This window comes from Hippoglossus stenolepis, chromosome 7, assembly GCF_022539355.2.
Source record: "Hippoglossus stenolepis isolate QCI-W04-F060 chromosome 7, HSTE1.2, whole genome shotgun sequence".
Lineage (NCBI taxonomy): Eukaryota > Metazoa > Chordata > Actinopteri > Pleuronectiformes > Pleuronectidae > Hippoglossus > Hippoglossus stenolepis.
Genome location: NC_061489.1, coordinates 16,848,644 through 16,866,639, shown reverse-complemented (window position 1 = coordinate 16,866,639; position 17,996 = coordinate 16,848,644). Strand labels below are relative to the sequence as shown.

At 41.9% G+C, this 17,996-nt stretch overlaps 2 protein-coding genes across 2 annotated transcripts; one reads left to right on the top strand and one right to left on the bottom strand.

Annotated features, from left to right (window-relative positions):
- Positions 1-2,444: 2,444 nt before the first annotated feature.
- arsia (arylsulfatase family, member Ia) lies at positions 2,445-5,290 on the bottom strand. The gene is made up of 2 exons (XM_035161695.2): positions 4,974-5,290; positions 2,445-4,110 (listed from the first exon to the last, which is right to left on the bottom strand). Exons 1-2 carry the CDS (start codon positions 5,288-5,290, stop codon positions 2,712-2,714), a joined length of 1,716 nt encoding a protein of 571 aa, XP_035017586.1. The 3' UTR covers positions 2,445-2,711.
- Positions 5,291-12,313: 7,023 nt separating this feature from the next.
- On the top strand, positions 12,314-17,874 carry LOC118112604 (DNA ligase 1). The gene is made up of 8 exons (XM_035162058.2): positions 12,314-12,580; positions 13,241-13,293; positions 13,375-13,451; positions 13,822-13,865; positions 13,948-14,122; positions 15,167-16,414; positions 16,504-16,604; positions 17,262-17,874. Exons 1-8 carry the CDS (start codon positions 12,473-12,475, stop codon positions 17,292-17,294), a joined length of 1,839 nt encoding a protein of 612 aa, XP_035017949.2. The 5' UTR covers positions 12,314-12,472; the 3' UTR covers positions 17,295-17,874.
- The last annotated feature ends 122 nt before the right edge of the window (positions 17,875-17,996 follow it).

The window sequence follows — 17,996 nt, the reverse complement described above, 5'->3', positions numbered from 1 at the left end:
TATTGACCTTTTGATCACAAGCAATCCTGCTGTATCTTAACTGATGTCTTCCTCTGCTTGCACACACAGAAGCAAACCAACACAAGCAGTATCAGTAGGAGCACAGCAGCCGCCCCAACAGAGGCCAGAATCAGGATGGAGGGCCACTTGTGCTCTACAGAGAAGAGACACGAGAACAGACAGTCAGAGACACGTCAATCTACTGACCTTTTTTAGCCAGCGTTGGGATGTTTGTTACCGTAATTAATTACATTTTTTGTGTATCTGAACTTTTCTTAACTAGATCTATTATATAGTTCAGTGAATGTCTTTAATAGAAATCTTAAAACATTTTTGTTTCAGCCTTTAAATATTTTTTTGAATGTAACTTTATTTATTTATATTTCCTTTTCTATTAAATATCAATTTATCATGTTCTTTTGTTTGTTAAAAACTGTTCTCTTCTAATTTGAATAACAGTTTAACAAGTTTTTATTTTGATCTATATTGAATGTAAAGCACTTTGAGCAGCATTTCTTGAATGAAAGGTGATTTATAAATAACATTTATTATATATATACATATATCTTTACTTTTTACTTCACTACGTTTTTACAAACAAAGTTGTTGGAAGTAGTAGAAACAGCAGGTACACACTGAGTTCACATAGACTGTTCATTGTCTGTCAACACGATGATTACTGTCTTTTGTAATCTGTAATCTTCTTTCTTTTATTGCACAACGTGGTGCGTTGTGTTTTATATTTTCACTCCCACATGATCATGAAATGTTTTAACACTTGCCTTGAACATCCAGTTGAACCTCAACTTTTCTCACGAGGACCCCATTCGAATCAAACGCCTCTATGATGTATTGGCCTGAGTCACTCCTCACCACGTTTGTGATCTCGAACGTCCCGTTGTTGATGAAGAACTGGGTCCTGTTTATAAAGCCTTCATGTATAGTCACCTTTTCTTTCCACAGGGTGAACACATTCACGGGCCCAGTCGGAAGCTGTTTCTTGCACAACACCTGATGGCCGCTTGCATTGTCGATTACTTGGATGGACACATATCCTCCAGGAGGAAGAGAGTACATAGACGTGTTCTGGATGCCACTAAATTTTGTCTCAGCAACTGGAAAGAGAGATGGAACGGATGTATTCTAAAGCATATGTAAATAAACATGAAGGATTCATTTTTTACACACTATTTAAAGTTTGAATCTTGTTTCTTGAATGACGATCTTACCATGAGATACAGCTGCCAACATCACAAGTAGAGTTAGAATTTGCTCCATGTAGTCCTCTTTCATCCAGAATAAGATTGTACTTGTCTAAAATTGTGAACTCAAATAATTCAATGAGCAGCTGAACGGTTGTGTTGCACACTGACAGGAAATTCTAAAAGGGTGGTGGTGGGGGGAGTCAGGAAATGAGGTGAACCGTCTCACTTCTCCTTGCAAACACAGCCTATGGTGGCGTGCTGTTATCCTTCTCTGTTGAAACCACACACATGAAACTGAATCTCGAGAGTGCATTGGCTAAAATCACTTGACCGGGGGCATGTTTCAACATCAACGCCTGCCAACACAGTTTGGATATTTCTTTTGTTTACTTCTTCCTCTGCCCCAAAACACTTGAAGTGAAATCACACCCACTGCAAGAGACACAATGCAACAGTTATGACATAAAATAACTGTACTGGAAAAATTAACTAAGTGTGGTTGAAACCTATTTTATAGTTGAAGAGTCACTTTTGCAGCCCTGTCTAAAGACTTTTATGACCTGAGCTGTTTTATGGTCTGAACTGTTTATGACCTGAAAACTGCCAGACCCTTTTGCCACTTATTTACCCTCCAAAGAATGGAATGTATGTCTGCTTATCTCCTTAGGAAACACATGTAAATCAGTTGTTTGTGTTTAGATTCCTCTCTCTCCTGCGTCTACAGAACCAGTCTGAACTGGTTCAGAGAGACAGCCCTTAGTTCTCCTATATAAGATGCTTGTATTTGAGTGTCCTCCATCTTCACTCTGAGATCCTTGTGACTCTCTGTGTTGATCCTTTCTGCAGAAAGCCCCTATTAAAATACACGTGGATAACTTTGGTGTTTCCAGCCTCTTGTATTTCCAGATTTCCATCACATAACCAACTCTGCCACAGAATGAGACTTGTTATTCTATTTATTTAGATGATGTGTTCCTTATAAGTAAAAAAAAAAATTCTAATTTCTATTCTTTTATTTCTTAATGTGTTAATAAATAGAAGAAGCTGAGAACGAGTTTGAATTCAAGAAACAAAGCGTGCAATAATTTCACATTGACATAGAGGTAGTTGTCATCTATATAAATAATGTCATAGGTACAAGTAGTTGCATATGATTTCTTGTTGACACTTTGTCGTCCTTATCAAATACAGCCATTCTGTTTTAAAACAAGCCTATCCTATATGTCTGTCATTAATGGGAGGACAGTCTCCTGTCAGGGTAATAGAACACATTTTCTTACATACTGGAACCAGCTCACATTTTTCTGCTTGTAATTTTCATTTTCATTTCATACAATGGATACAAACTAGTTGAATAACCAATACTTTCACTGGATAATTAGTTCTTCTTGAGAAACTGAAGATACTAGATCTACAACTCTTGCATGGTTCAAAACATCCTCGATATATACAGTATATACGTTGTCTTTCAGTGTCTCCCCTGAATCTTGTTCACTTATGTCCTCTCTATATCCTGTTGGACATGATCCTAGTGTTGAGTCTCTTGAAAAACGACCTGCTTTTGGACAGTTTAAGCTTTGTTTTCCAATCCTTGTTCTTCCTCTGGTAAACGCTGTCCCAGCTGTCCTCCTCCTCATCTCCCACCCAGGGGACCCAGGCACCTCCATTCATATGGGGGTCAGCCCGTGGGTCCTCCTTTGGATACCTCACTGGCACCGCAGTACGATTGTAGTACACCAGCCTGGCTAAAAGCTGCTTGACAACATCTGGCCTCTGCTCAGAAAGGTCAAAACGTTCGTAGGGGTCTCCAGAGATGTTGAAAAGCCACACTGATTTGCGGGGCTGTGTGTGGCGCTCGAGGTTCCACCAGGCATTGGGAAAACCTGGAAGAATTTGTACTGGGGTCCAGTCTCCATAACCAGGGTCCCCTGTCAGGAGTTTCCAGTCTCCAGCTCGTATGGAAGCCTGAATGGCTGTATTCCAAATCCCGTATCCTTTCTGCAGGGAGCCACTGCGTGCATGGTTGTACAGAGGGTCAATGTTGTGGAGGATCTCCATTCTGGGTGACTCTTTACCCTCACTGATGGCTTCCCAAACATTATACCCATCCAGCCCCTCAGTCAATGATTCATTCCCACCTGCTAGTCCCACCAGTGTTGGGTACCAGTCAGTAATGTGCACCAAGGCTTTACTCACCCTCCTCTTCCTCCTCAGCAAAGGACTGTGAACAAACCCCAGACCCCGGATGCCACCCTCCCAGTAGGTGCCTTTACGTCCTCTGAGCGGCCAGTTGCTGCCACCAGATAAAGGCTGGCCACCGTTGTCAGTAGAGAAGATGATGACACTGTTCTGGTAGTAACCGTACTTGCGGAGAGCGTATGTTATATTACGAACGGCCTCATCTACAACTGAGACCATAGCAGCATACTTCCTGCGTGCCACGTTTCCCAGCCCACGGTAAGGGTAGATGTACTCCCGAGGAGACTGCAGGGGTGTGTGAACAGCTTGAAAAGAGAGGAAGATGAACAGCGGCTGGGACTCAGGATCATGGGTTGCCAGGAGCTTGCGGACTCTCTGCGTGTACAAATGCGTGGAGTATTTTCCCTGCTGGCCCCAAGCAACCGACTCCCCCTCGTGGAGGTCAAAGCCACACAGCCCGGGGCCGTCACAGGAGTCGTAGGTGTAGTAGTTGACACTGCCCGTTAAGGAGCCAAAGTAGGTGTCGAAGCCACGGCGAGTGGGCAAACACTCCTTCTTGTAAAAGCCCAAGTGCCACTTGCCAACCATGTGCGTGGAGTAGCCAAGCTCCTGCAGCCTCTGGGGGAGGGTGACCTGGTCGAAGGGCAAGCAGTTGGGCTGGCGGGGTCGGATAATGGAGTGCTGCAGGCCAGTGTGAATTTGGTACCTGTTAATGATTAAGTCAGAAGGACGAATGTGTTATCAATAATTGAGTCTGACAGATAGTTAAGTGAGTAAGAGGGTAGGAGAGGAAAGGAGATGACAGAATATGGGTGGGTGGGCTGTTTCCATCTTGCCTAGACTTGACATCATCGTTGTTGGCAACAAACTGACAAACGCTGGAAATTTAGTTTTTTTGTAAACCTGATTTAACATTTAGTTTAGAGCATTTCTCTCTTTTATTTTAGAAGAATTAAACAATAGGCTGTGCAAGTAACCTCCTTATGTAATCAAGGACTGAATGTATGAGAAATATTGAGTCAGAACTATCATATAATCCTCAGATCTTATTTTCAGATTGAGCCTTTCAGATTTGAAACATTTTCAAAGTTAAAGGGATTCTTCTTTTTCAGTCAACAGAATTTCATGGCATATTTCAGTGGAATAGTTTGTCTGAAATGAAAACATTTGACATTAAGTTCATGAATATAACTTTGAGGTTCCTTTACATTTTTAGGTAAATAGGTTTCAAAGGTAAATTCATTTACATGTTTCCTCAAATAAAACTAGTTTTTCAGAAACGGGGTACAGTCCAAAAGACAAGCCTAGGTTTGTGTAATTAATTTATTGTTATTTAATTTTACTGTCGGGCACATAAATAACGACATCCCACCTCTATCTATATTAGAATACGTACTTTATTCTGTATAGTTTTGGGCTCTGCACATCCCTTATTCATCTGAATAGCTTACAAATGTAATGTACATGTATTTATAATGATATATATGATATATATAATAATAATAATATAAATGGTTTAACACAATAACAAAAATGTGCAAACAAGTTTGCAAAAACTTTAGACTTTACCTGCCGGTGATGAGCTGACTTCGGGACGGGGTGCAGATGGGTTGGATGTAATAATTCTCCAGCTTCACTCCGTCCGCAGCCAGTTTATCCAGCGCCGGTGTCCTGATGTCAGAGCCGTGGTAGCCAATGTCATTGAACCCTTGATCGTCTGTCATGATGAAAATGATGTGAGGAGGCTGCGGCATGGATGGAGAGCTTTCTCCAAAAGTTTGGTCGGCCTCGTTCTCCACCTGGTTTGGACTCATCAGGTCCCAGGTCAGGTACCCGAGGCTGAGCAGGCTCATCATGGAGAAACCCGTCAGAGCTGTCGTTGCCATGGTTTCTGTGACACTTTGTATCAGTCAAAGCAGTTTGTACTAAGGATCAAAATCATAAAATCATCAGTGTGCGGGGCTCAGGATGAAAAATATCCTCTTTCCTCTCTAAATCCTACTACAGAGCACTACACATCCGTGCGTGCTGACTCTCCAAACGGTTTCAGCCTCCTTGGAAAGCATTTCACTTGTGGCCCCATTAACCCCGCCCATTTGCCTTGCTGCCTCACTGAAATAACATCAGCCCCCCACCACCACCCAAAAACACAGAAATGTTTCTAGTACATCCAGGTGTTAATGGTTAGTTCACATCTCACCTAGGTAGACGCCAATATTTTATATAAAACTAAAACTGGATAATGTTCTACAAAATCCTATAAGTGATGAATGTGGTTCTATTGCAAATTTAATTTTTTCCTCCATTCAGTGTAAAGGCAGCTTTTAACAGGATTACATCATGCACCCTCCTCTTCATTCACATCACAGTCATTTGATTTCAGTGAATCCCAATGCTACCTTTGCAAACCACTTGATAGCATTGACCTGGTTTAGCTGTGAATGACAGAGGCTCTACAGAAATACCCCTACTCAGAAAAACCACAGCGTGTGGGGGAGATATGACCGTCGGCAGCTGTGGGGCCTCACACAATCACAGTCACTGTTCCCCGCTCCACCCCAATGCACTCACATACACTATATTATTTTCCCTGATGTTTTATGAGTATTGCAGACCTGAGGAGAGAGACGGAGCAGACTTCCCAGGTTCTGATGATATCTCCGACCGGGCGTCAAAGAGCCACAGTACAAATCATCGGAAGGGTCACCAGAAAGCAGCTGGACTGCACAGCCACAACTCCACAGCATCTCGTCTGTCGAATCAGTGAAGGTCTCACTGTGGAAGGTAGTGAACATAAAGGGCATTGATGATTGAAATCTTTCTCAATTGCAAAGCAGGACATAACAACAGTTAAGGGTCCACGATACTCCATCAGGACAATGGTTCCTTGAATTAATGTTGTGATTCGGCCAAGAGACGCATTTTCCCCACACGCTGAACCTGCACCGATCACCGGTTGCAGGCTGCTGTTCAGCGGCAGAGAAAACTCAAAGATGTTTGGTGAACGTGCCCAAAAGAGACAAGATTTTTTTGATAACAATATGAGGAATGTCGGCCACCACAGCATCATGGAGTCTGTCAAATTGAGAAAACGAAAAAAAAACAGTCTGGCATTTCCATTTCTATGATATATAACAACAAACTGTTGTACTCAATGCATTTTTGATTAATAAAATTATAAAAATGTATATTAAGACTGTTTTGATTGTGTAAGAGAATCTAATATTTTCATGTGCTGTTTATTTATTCTTGAATATGTCAGAATGCTTTTCACTTTATTAACTGTTGAATAGCTCAAGGTCATTGGGGTGAAACACAAAAATTAGATTTGTTGGAGGTAAAACACCACACCTTGAAACTGTTGACACTGGGACTTGTGGGCATGGAGGTCGCCGAGCAGCCAGAGGAGGAACGAGCCTCCCGTAAAGAGCGTGAAGCTGCGGCCGGGGATGTTTGCCCAGCAGCAGGAGTGGCATCTATGGAGCAAAGTTTCTGAGTTTAAGCCAGGTCAAGGCAGGAAAGAGAGAGAAGGGAAAAAAAGACTGAGGTGCACCTGAAGTTTTACACCCTCCTGTTTATTTATATTTTTATGGTTTTCCTCGATGGAGAAGCTGACGGTGTTCATGAGGAAAAAACACAGAAATCCAAGTCAACATAATGTAAATCAGGTTATGGTTAGGTTTAGGGCAAGGTTAAGGTTTCGGTTAAGCCACACTTAGGGTAAGGGACTCATCTGTTTTCTGTTGGTCAGAGGTGCAACTCACAACACCATATACAAACACTCACACACATACTGGTGCATATCGACTCACACAAGTACACACACACACACACACATCAACCTTAGCATGTGACCACATACTCGTGTTTATAAATTGATACCACAGATTTCGTCCTTTTGCCAAAATAAAGAATTCCACCATTAACCAATGAGAAATGGTTTGACGAAAGTATTTTTGCTATCTTTGACCCCAAATATTGAACAAACACTGTCCTTGGTTCCTGGAGGATATTTTCAGTTTCACTTGTTTGTCGTAACTTAGGTTGGGCTGCTGCTAAATGTCAAAAATAAGCTAGGATAAAATAAACGATGTACTAACTCATGAGCGTCCTCATAAACAGCAGCTGTCAATGGTCATGACATATCTAGAGTTAAAGTAAGTTACTGGGCTTTAATGAATCACGGCCCGTGAGTTGCTGTTGACTCAGACGTGATTGAGTGGAAATGAAGGCCTGGTTACAGTTCACATTCTCAGATTCTTACTCCACTGCTCTTTTCATCTTTTCACCTCTTTGATCACTCTCTCCTGCCTCCCCCGAATGTAAATGTTTCAGTGACGAATGCTTTCAGACCATTTTTCCTTATCGGGGGTATCAGCTTTGAAGTGAACCTACTCAGGGAACGTCTCAGAGTCGTGTGTATTTGTGCTGGGAACATCTGTGGTGTGTTTGTTGTTTGTTCATTAGCCTCCTGATTTATCCAATTTCTTCCAGAGTGTGTCTGCAGTGTCGTGGGACATGGAAAATTTAACTGCGCTTCCTTTTTTTTCCACTGCCTAATTAAAAGCGGACGTATAAAAACACATTTCAAGTGAATCCCTTTATACTAGAGAGGCTCATTCATGAAGATACAAAGGTAGTAGCAGCTTTATTGAAACCTTGTGTTGACTTCCCACCTCTTCTTCTCTCATAGACTCCGAACAAACACATAGAAACACAGATTTTCACGCTGACAACAGCTTCTCATTTTTACATCTCTCTCCAGCCTGGTTCCTCCTGAGAAACCATGAAATGCAATTATGAGTTGAAAAGGAAGCAGAGACTCCGGGTGCCGCCGCCGCCGCTGCTGCTCTGTGTTGGTTGGCACCAGATGTTGGCTTTGGCTAAAGGAAGAGGTGCTGTTACTGAATACGGCTGCTCCCCTTCGCCTAGAACACTAACCCCTTTCTAATCAATGCCGCCCTGCCAGTAAAGCTGCACATTACTCCCCCTCTTACCCCAATTTTCTAATCTGAGAAAGACTGGAGGGAGGTTTTCTTTCTTCCTGTGTTACGACCCCGAGCCAAAACCTTTACTGCAATAACAGCTTGTCGCCCCTCTGCTATGAACAAAAGTACCTTTGTTCAACATGTTATCATCCTTTCAACGTCAGTTCATCAGATCAGGGGTCATTTGATGGCAAGCTCTCGTTTTCTCTCTTGCTTCAGCTTCAATATAAATGCAAAAAGATGTTTTGTCAATGTAACTTTTCTTGTGCCCTAATTTTATGTGTTTTAAAATTGATGATTTTACCCCAAAACAATAGCCATAGGACCTACTGTCGTCCACATTACTGCAGAGATTGTAAGCTCCTAAAACTGAGAACATAAAACGCTGTTGGTCCGGTAGTTTGAATACTCCAGGGCTGCGTTGCAGTATGGACAGGCAAAAACTGTGACATTTGTAAACGATGATGCAGTCACCTGATTGCTTCCTCCCATGACTCGACTACCAGCGTGAAGGCAAAAAGTTGCTAATGCTGACTGTCGCTGACACTTCCACCTCATCGTTGTTATACTAAACCTATACTGGTTTACTTTTCACCATTGTTGTTTCTCATACATAGAACTGCAGACAAGACGTTCCGCTTCCTGTTTACACTGGCACGCACATGCCCAGTGTACATGAATGGTCACATGATATGCATTTTCTGGTGTGCTCGCATGGATGTGGATTATAACAGAGCTGAGGGACGGTGATCGTTTCACTTACTAAAATGCATTAGTAAGGATGTAGCCTTCGTGGCAGCACTGTTGTTCACACATCCTGTGGTATCAGCTGGGACCTCACAGGTGAGGCGACAGTCTCGGACTCCAGTACTGGCCTCGGCCCGGGACTCTATGTTTGATCTGGCTCGTGTGGAGCTGCAGTAGCACCTGGGCAGGAAGGCCAGGCCCAACTAACACTTCATTACAACTCTCCAGCAAAGCCACCTGGATGAACATCTGTATGGGACTCAATGAGTTATCATCATGGGGCCCTGTATGTAGGTGAGTTTGTAATATCTCCACAACTATACTTTCTAATTAAAGAACCATTTACATAGAATCATTTATGTACACCAATCAGCCCACTTTAATGTCATGATTTATTTGTGAGGATATTTACTAATTCATTCAAATAATGAGATATTAATACTTCTTAAAGGGTTTTACCCAAAATGGTTTTACAACTGCACCGACTTGGCAGCACTGACGGGTAGTGATACATTAAACTGACCTCAGCAATAACAAATCTCAGATGCTGTAGCTGAGGATAATTACCTGCAGAGTGATCGCAGATGTGAGCAGCTAAATGTGTGGAAGGTGAAGTAGATTTATTTCCTGTGAAACAGACTACCATTTACAAGGGTAACCTGTACAAATATCCCCGTCAATGTTACTATGTAATATAACATGTCATCAAAGCCAAGAGAAATACTTTTTTCTCAAGGATGTACAGTCAGCCCTCTCCTTTGCTGCTTCACTTTGTTTTTCTCTCTGTAAAATCCTTGTTTAGAGGAGAAGTGAGCTGAGAGAATAGGACATTTCCTATTTTAAAAAATATTTTAAACCCACAAAACCTTGGTGGTCTGTTCATCAACTCTGATATAGGGAAGCTGTGTCAGCCTCATAACCAGCTCTGTAGGCTAATCTGATTGTGTGTGTGTGTGTGTGTGTGTGTGTGTGTGTGTGTGTGTGTGTGTGTGTGTGTGTGTGTGTGTGTGTGTGTGTGTGTGTGTGTGTGTGTGTGTGTGTGTGTGTGTGTTATGGTGACTTGTCTTCCATATGGGAACAAAAAGCAAGTCCCCATTAAACTCTCCGATGAAGAAATGTTTTAATGTTAGGTTAAGGTTTTGGCAAAGGTTAGGGTTAGTTTAGGTTAGGTTAGATTAGGTCAGGTAAGGACAGGTTAGGCTAGGCTAGGCTAGGCTAGGTTAAGGTTAGGCTCAAGGCCAAGGTGAAGGTTAAGGTTAGGTTAGGTTAGGTTAAGATTATGGTAAGGGTTTGGGTTCAACAAGGTTAGAAGTCTCCAGGAAATCAATTAAGTCACTGTAATACCCTCTGAAGTCATGGAGACACGACTGTGTGTGTGTGTGTGTGTGTATTCATGTAAAATCAAGCTTGGTAAGACCCACGAGCACTGACGTCGAGTTTGGATACACACTGCTTTCCTGGTTTTGCCTGATGAATGGGGCTCTTTCAGCCATTCCGCTCCTGCTAACCCTCCTCTTACCCAATACTCTCCTCTTGTGTGACCCAAGGTCTCACCAGCAACTCCCTCACATCTACTCCCTGGCAGCCTGTTGAGCCCAGACACCTTCACCTTCCTCCCAAATCAACCAGACGAAAAGAAGGCGGTGTGCAAATAACTGTGATTGACGGGAGGCTGACCTTCCTGGCAGCTTCTGAGAAGTGGTCCCTTTGATTGGATACTTTGTGGATCGTCCGGCTCTGTGGTTGGTGGATGTTTATCCAACGTGATGAGATGTAAAGGCTAGAGCTGAGTCCAGAAACCAATAGCCACAAGAGAGAAGGTTAAAACGGTAGCCAGAAGGGACAAGAAAAGGTGGTTTATTTTGAGACTTACCGGATAATAGTGGTGTTCAGTATGAGTCAGTGGTCTGTGTAGGCTCTCGCTATTAATTTCTCACCTTTTAGTGCCGGCCCAAAATCATCACATCTGGGTTTGCTTTACTCACTATAGAAACCATGTGCCACAATTTAATTTAGCTTGAAGCATCTTTAAAAAGGACAGACTACAAACACTGTCAAAATATGATGACTCAATTTTAATATCTTTTAATCCATCCATCTGTATGTATTATCTATATCCACTCCTCTATGCAGTGGAGGACAAGAGTTTCCATTTAAATTGTGTGAGCTTGGACTGAGGAAGAAAACAATCCGGCTCAAGACTGGACAAAGGAGTGAAAACCACACATGAGTTCCAACTGAAAATAAGTTTATTTTCAAGAAATAAAAAGGGAAGTTAAGTTTAGGTCCAGTAGTTTTTGCTTAAACCTGCCGGCAAACAAAAAAACAAACCAATGGACAGGGGTGAAAACATAACCTCCTTGGTGAAATGGGGGTAATGAGGCGGAACAGGCCCAGACATTCTCATTTAAACTATTTTCACAAGGGGCCATCCGATCAGTTGCTTTTTAGAGTTTAGAATTTTCCCCAAAACAAGAGGGTGTCATTCGTTCTGAGTAATGGAGAACTGCCAGAAACCATAAAAACCTTGAAACCAGAAAGTCCTGAAGAAGCAACCTTGAGGTAGACAGATCAGATCATTAATTTGTCAGTTGATCTTACCGACAGGACTGATCCAAATCCTACAAGCCTTGACTGGCTGAAGGGAGTAACCTGTCTATGCACATATGTTCGATTTCCTTCCTGTGACAGGATGTGCAACTGAGCAGAAACATAGAAAATATCATCTGAAAGTTACCGTTAAAAATAAGATAAAATAAAGTGATGAAAGGGGAAAGGAGTCTTTGTTGGTTGTTACGAATGGATCAATATAATCCTATGGCCAATGTGACAGGATAGTGCTTTACTGGACCAATTCTTCATTAAATTGTTTAAAAATGACAAGACCTTTGTTATATATTTTGTTGACTTGTGTTCGGACATAATCAATAATGTTTACAACATTAAAACCCAGAGAAATCAACAACTTTATTAATTTTACATTTATATTCTATCCACTTCACCTGTGCCTTTGCAGGCTGCTATAACTTCAGGGGCAAATGACAATAAGACGAAGGAAAAACAGAGAGTCAACCACTTCATCCTGGCGCCAGGCCTGATGGGGTGGTTGTATGGGTGGTTGCCGCCTCGTTGCACCACCGGAATACTACAGTTCCCATAGTGCATTGCAGCGGCAAAGGAAACTACTTCCTCAGTTCAGAGTGCAACACGGTAACATGCGGGTTTTAGTTTCGGGAGACGTTTCGATCTGAAGGATGTTTCCAGTGTTAATATGAAAATCCTCCCAGTTGTTACTTTCGCGTGTGTATTTGTCTTCGTCCTCGTGTGTCGGATATGTCCGTGAACGCATCACAGCACAAGCTGATCCGGCTGATCCACCGACACCTGAAGGAGCATGGTTTCCCTTCAGCTGCAGAGGAGCTGGAGAGGCACAGCCCACAGGTCACACACACACACACTCTCACTCAATCACACACAAACACACACACACACACAAACACACATACACGATCACACGCTCTCACACTCTTAACAAACACACACACACACACACAGACAAACAATCACACAATCACTCACACACATTCACACACTCACTCACTCACTCACACTTGCCTTGCACTGATTCCCTGGAGACTTATCTTAACCTAAACCTAACCTTAAAACACGTGTGTACCTTAAATTGTTGTTTTCATTATCGGGACTTGCATTTTGTCCCCATAAAGAGGACAAGTCCCCACAATGTGAACAGCTTTAGGTCCCCACAATATACAGTAATACCACACATACACACAGACAGGCGATCAGGCCCTCCACCACCTGAGGAGATCACACGGAGCACACATGAGAAAAACGTCATCTGAAATTGAAGTTGATAACTTGATAAATTTTAGATTTCTTAATTTGCATTGCAATAATTCCTGGAATGAAGACCCACGCTGATGTGATTAGTTTCATTTGTGCCTCTATTGCTAGGACAGGTCTCCTGAGATAAACACCAATAAATCAAGGTTGTGTCCCATGTAGTCAGATCTACAGTTCCCAATAAACTGTCTAATCAGTGTGTGTTTAATTTTCGGATTGTTTTTAAATTGTCTGCAGGGGAAGACAGACGTATCTGAGTCGTTACTGGACATCTACAGTTCGTGGTTAGGGTGAGTGTGATTTCGCAATCTTTCTCTTCAGGAAGTCTGTAGCTGCAAGGAGATTTACACTACGTTTGGTTTTCCTGACAGTGACTCAAAAAAGAAACGGAAGTCTGACTCAGCCAAGCGCTCCAAATCTCAAGAACAAGGAGGGACTCCCGCCAAAGGTCTGACTCACTCATTTCCCCAAAACTGACTTTAAATGTGCAGCGCTGAAAGTTAACGTGATTCTGGGCTTGAAATATTTTGAATAGTCACATTAAATTACCATTTTATTTATCTAATGATTGAAAATGTCCGGGATGAAACCATGGTAACTCTTTGAAGACCTTAAAGTCAACAGTCCTGTCTAGCTTGTGTTTTTCCCTCTTTTATTTTTAAACTTAAGGATGCTTTAAAAACTTTCAATGTTTTTAAATTTTTTTTCATCCAACCTGTTGGTACATCTTATTTATTCACTGAACAATAAAACGAATCAGGTTTGGGCAGTTGAATACATTTGTAACCCATTATACACATTTGTACATGTATTTGTAGCAAAGAAAAAGAGCGAGAAACTGGGGACGAAAACAGCCAAAAAGGTGAGATTACATTTTTGATTTTTAAATCGTGGCTGTTCTTTATCTACAATAAGCTGACTGTGTTTTCCTCTTTTTCTTTAAGGCCGTGCCAGTGAAAAGAAAAAAAAGTGAAGGGAAATCTGTTGGAAGTGATGCCAAGGCAAAGAAATCAAAGACGCAAACCAAGGACAAAGTCGTGTCTGCTGGTGGAGACGATTCAGACTCTGACAGCAGCCTGGACGTAGAGAAATGGAAGAAACTGGTGCAGCAGTTGACAGGTAGGTGTGTGTGTGAGAGACAGAGAGAGAGAATATGCAAAGGTTTGTGGTTGCATATGTTAAGAACTGGTGGCTGTGGGTGTGTTGGAGCCATACACTTAGGGACTAGGTGAATGAAGATTGAACTTTCTGTATCCTCATGGACCATCTCCGTCATACCGCCCTGTAAAACCTGTGATGGACCGAGTGGTAGTTGAACCTGTGACAGAACAAACACACACAATGTCGACACACAACTGCTGCAGCGAAGACTCTGAAGGAGCATTCCAGCCATGTTGTATTTCTAACAACACAGTATGCAGTGGGAGAGCGGTCACCAAAGAAGTACATCAGTATTTTGTGTGTTTCTGATCACTCACTACTGTTCAACAACATTGTAATGAATTAGTTATGTGTACTCCACTTCAGATAAGTCATGATATCTCCGCAATGACATTATTAACTAACTTTTTTTTTTGCAATTCAGATTTTACTGATCTGATCTCTAACAATGATGTTATTTTTTTCTGTTGGGAATAGCAGCATACTGTTTAGATACATATGGAGCTGGAGATTTTCAAATGGATATAGGAACCGTTTCTCTTTGACCCATATTAAATGAGTCTTAAGCCACAGAGTTTGCCCACAAGTTCAAACTTCAGTAGCCGACATCTACTTTAATGTCGATCCAAGAAACCTGACATTTCAGTTCCACTGCTTTGACATAAGCAAATCAGCACGCCAAATGTTCATTAAGATCTGTGACGTGCGACAGGCTCAGAAATACACAGGTCGAAACAAGTCCCACTTCACTGGAGTTAGTTACAGCTAATGTGTTGGTATTAAAAGAGACATATTGGATGGTGGAGAAGCTTAAGAGGAGTGGAAAATGCAGCGAATGGTGGCAGATGAAAAGACGTCTCACTTAAAAGGAGAAAGACCAGGAGTCGGAACAGAACCACCCATGAACGAACGTCACCACAGAAAATTTATGTTTTCTTTTCAATGATGGTGCCACATTGCCTTGTTTGTTCAATGTATTCACCGTGTTTACCCTGTCCGCAGAGGCTGACATAGCCAAGATGGACACCATCAACGCTCTGGATTCCTCTATACCCCCACCCAAGAAAAAGAGAGTCAGAAAACCCCCGACGAAGCCTCCTACAAAAACCAACACTCCCACTCTCACACAGAATGACGGGACAGTTGAAAAGAATGAAATAGAGACGCCAACAAATAACAAGAAGAAGAGCAGTCCAAAGAAAAAGATGATACCTGCTGCCTCCTCCCTCGCCCTGAGCCAAGAGCAAAGCCTCAACGCTGCTGAGGACACACCGATTCCATCCAGCGTCTCTCCTTCAAATCAGACGCCAACGAAAGAGAAACGGAAAGTCATCGAAGATGATGAGACAGCGTCTGAGCCCAGAAAGAAGAAAAAGAAGAAGAAGAAAGAGATGAATGAGGAGAAGGTCGAAGGGAATGCAAATGACACTGGAGGAGACGGACAAGAAAAAGAGAGTGAAGAAGAGAAGGAAAAAAGGAAAGATGCCACAGAGCAAGAATGTGTTGGTAAATCTGTGGAGGAAAAGAAGAAGACAGAGGGGAAAGAGGGGGACAGGAAAAAGAAGGAGAATGAAGAGGAAGCAATAGAGAAAAACAAAAATGGATATGCTGTTAAAGAGGAAACTTCGGAGCCACCAGAACAAGTAAAGAAACCCAAGAAAAAGAAAAAGGAGAAAACTGATAATGAGGAACAGCCAGAGCAAACAGCCGAAAACAAAAAAGTGAAGAAGAAGAAGAAGACACCTGAGGAAAATCAAGAGTTGGCAGCTGAAGAAGTAAAAGAAAATGCAGAGCAGAATGTTGAAAAGAAGAAAGAAAAGAAGAAGAAGACAGTGGACAGTAAGAAACAGTCAGAGAAAAAAGTGGAAGAAGATAAAGAAACTACGGAGCAGATCACAGAAGAGAAGAAGGAAGATGTGGCTGCTAATGGTGAAGACAATTCAGAGCAAATAGTTAACAAGAAGAAAGAGAGGAAGAAGAAAAAGGAAAATCCAGAGCAGATAGTTGAAGAAAAGAAAAAGAATAAAGCTGATCATATTGATGTGTCGGAGCAGATTGCTGAAGAAAATATAACGATAACGAAAAGCGAGAGCTTTGACGGAGGGGAAACGCCAGAGCAGATGACTACAGTGAAGAAGAAGAAGAAGAAGAAAAAAAGGGACTCATCATTGGAAAATAATTCTGCTGACGCAGATCCACTACCTCAACCCATCTTTGAGACACCCAGTCCTCCAACAGAGAAGAAGAGAAGTACGTAGATAAATCACACCAGTCGAGACAAAATATAAACTTTGTGTTTGTAAGTTTCTGTTCACTCAACTCATTTGTCGTTCTCTCAGAGAAAAGCAAGTTGAAATCACCTGATGTCCTACAGACGCCTGCAGGTTCAGTCCAAGACACGACAGCAATAGAAACACCCTCCAGTGACTCCCACAAAAAGGTATCACAATACTGTACTCTGCATTAAATGTGTTAGAAAACCCATTTTGTAGACATGAACGCTGGAAAATGTCCAGAAAAAACTGCATCTGGACATTATCCAGACTTTGTCCTTGACATATGAGGAACGCGGCAGGAGATTGTCCTGACGTGTTTACAGGAGCGTTTAGGTGACGGGTGGAGCCTGGGTAGAGGGTGCAAGGGGCGGGACGTGACGTTTCGATTCAGCTGCAGAAATCACATATTTCTGTTTAGGGCACATTGACACACCGATGAAGCTCTTGAATCTCGTCTTTCCAAGTTGGACGTCAACATCTTCTATGTGTTTGACCCCTTTTTCCATCCTGAGGTTGTATTATTTTAGTTTTTTCTGTTTCATATCCGTCGTCACATGTCAGAAACGTCATCGACAGACCCGCACGCTCGTCGTGAATTCTGCAGACATTATCCTGCTGTATTCTCCAGAGTTTTGAATAGGGAGCTGGAGAATGTCTGCAGCGACTGCGTTGGACTCACGTACATCTCTCTGGATAATTTCTGGAGAAATTCAGTGCAGCTAAATTGATGTCATTGTTGGGGGCAAAATGAACGAGCTTTCAGTGCTAGAGGATAATTCTTCAGATCCATTAATTTTCTCCTTGTCTGAAATTTTCCACAGAAAAAGAAATCCTCCAAGAACACAGAGTCATGAAGACGTTCTTTCTTCATCAGTGCACAACCACAGAATAAAGTCAACACATCCTTTCCACCCAGTTACCATTCATGTTTTAATGGTTTCAATGATCACTTCAAAATGTAAAGATGGATCGCATTTATTTTTTTTTTTATTTGGGTACTTTTTTTATTTTATTTGAAGTTTTTACTACACAAAATGTGGCATATTGTGTCATAGATGTCTTTGTTGTTGTTTTTTTACTGTGTTTTGTATTGTGATTCCCATTTTAATGGCTTAAATATTTAGAAGGGGATTGTAACTGTTTAATTGAATGGATGATCCCTCTCAGGATATTTGTGAAATTCATTCACATTGAACCGAGTCGTATCTTTTGAATCTCATTCTCCTTCAGTCTACCATGTTAAACTAATCTGAACTGGAGGGGCACTCGGAAAGTGGAGATTTTTACAGAATAAGATGGAAATTCTGTTAATAGCGTATTTTGGATGAAAGTTGCATGTTTTTTTTAAAGAATTTTTTAACTGTTGGATAAAACTTTCATATGTACTCTGTAAATTATGCTTTAATACAAATTAAAACGCTATAGTTTTTGTAACCATGTCTGAAGTGTTGTTACGAAAAGTAGATGGATGGATGCGTAGGTAGGTAGGTGGATGGACGGACGGACGGGTAGGTAGGTAGGTAGGTGGATGGACGGACGGACGGACGGGTAGGTAG

What these genes read in the sequence shown, in the direction of transcription:
- LOC118112604 (XM_035162058.2), top strand. Translation starts at nt 12,473, where the DNA reads ATGTCCGTGAACGCATCACAGCACAAGCTGATCCGGCTGATCCACCGA. An exon ending in AGGAGGGACTCCCGCCAAAG is followed by an intron (nt 13,452 to 13,821) that starts GTCTGACTCACT and finishes ATGTATTTGTAG; the next exon opens with CAAAGAAAAAGAGCGAGAAA. An exon ending in TCCAACAGAGAAGAAGAGAA is followed by an intron (nt 16,415 to 16,503) that starts GTACGTAGATAA and finishes TCGTTCTCTCAG; the next exon opens with AGAAAAGCAAGTTGAAATCA.
- arsia (XM_035161695.2), bottom strand. Translation starts at nt 5,290, where the DNA reads ATGGCAACGACAGCTCTGACGGGTTTCTCCATGATGAGCCTGCTCAGC. An exon ending in AGTCAGCTCATCACCGGCAG is followed by an intron (nt 4,111 to 4,973) that starts GTAAAGTCTAAA and finishes AATCATTAACAG; the next exon opens with GTACCAAATTCACACTGGCC.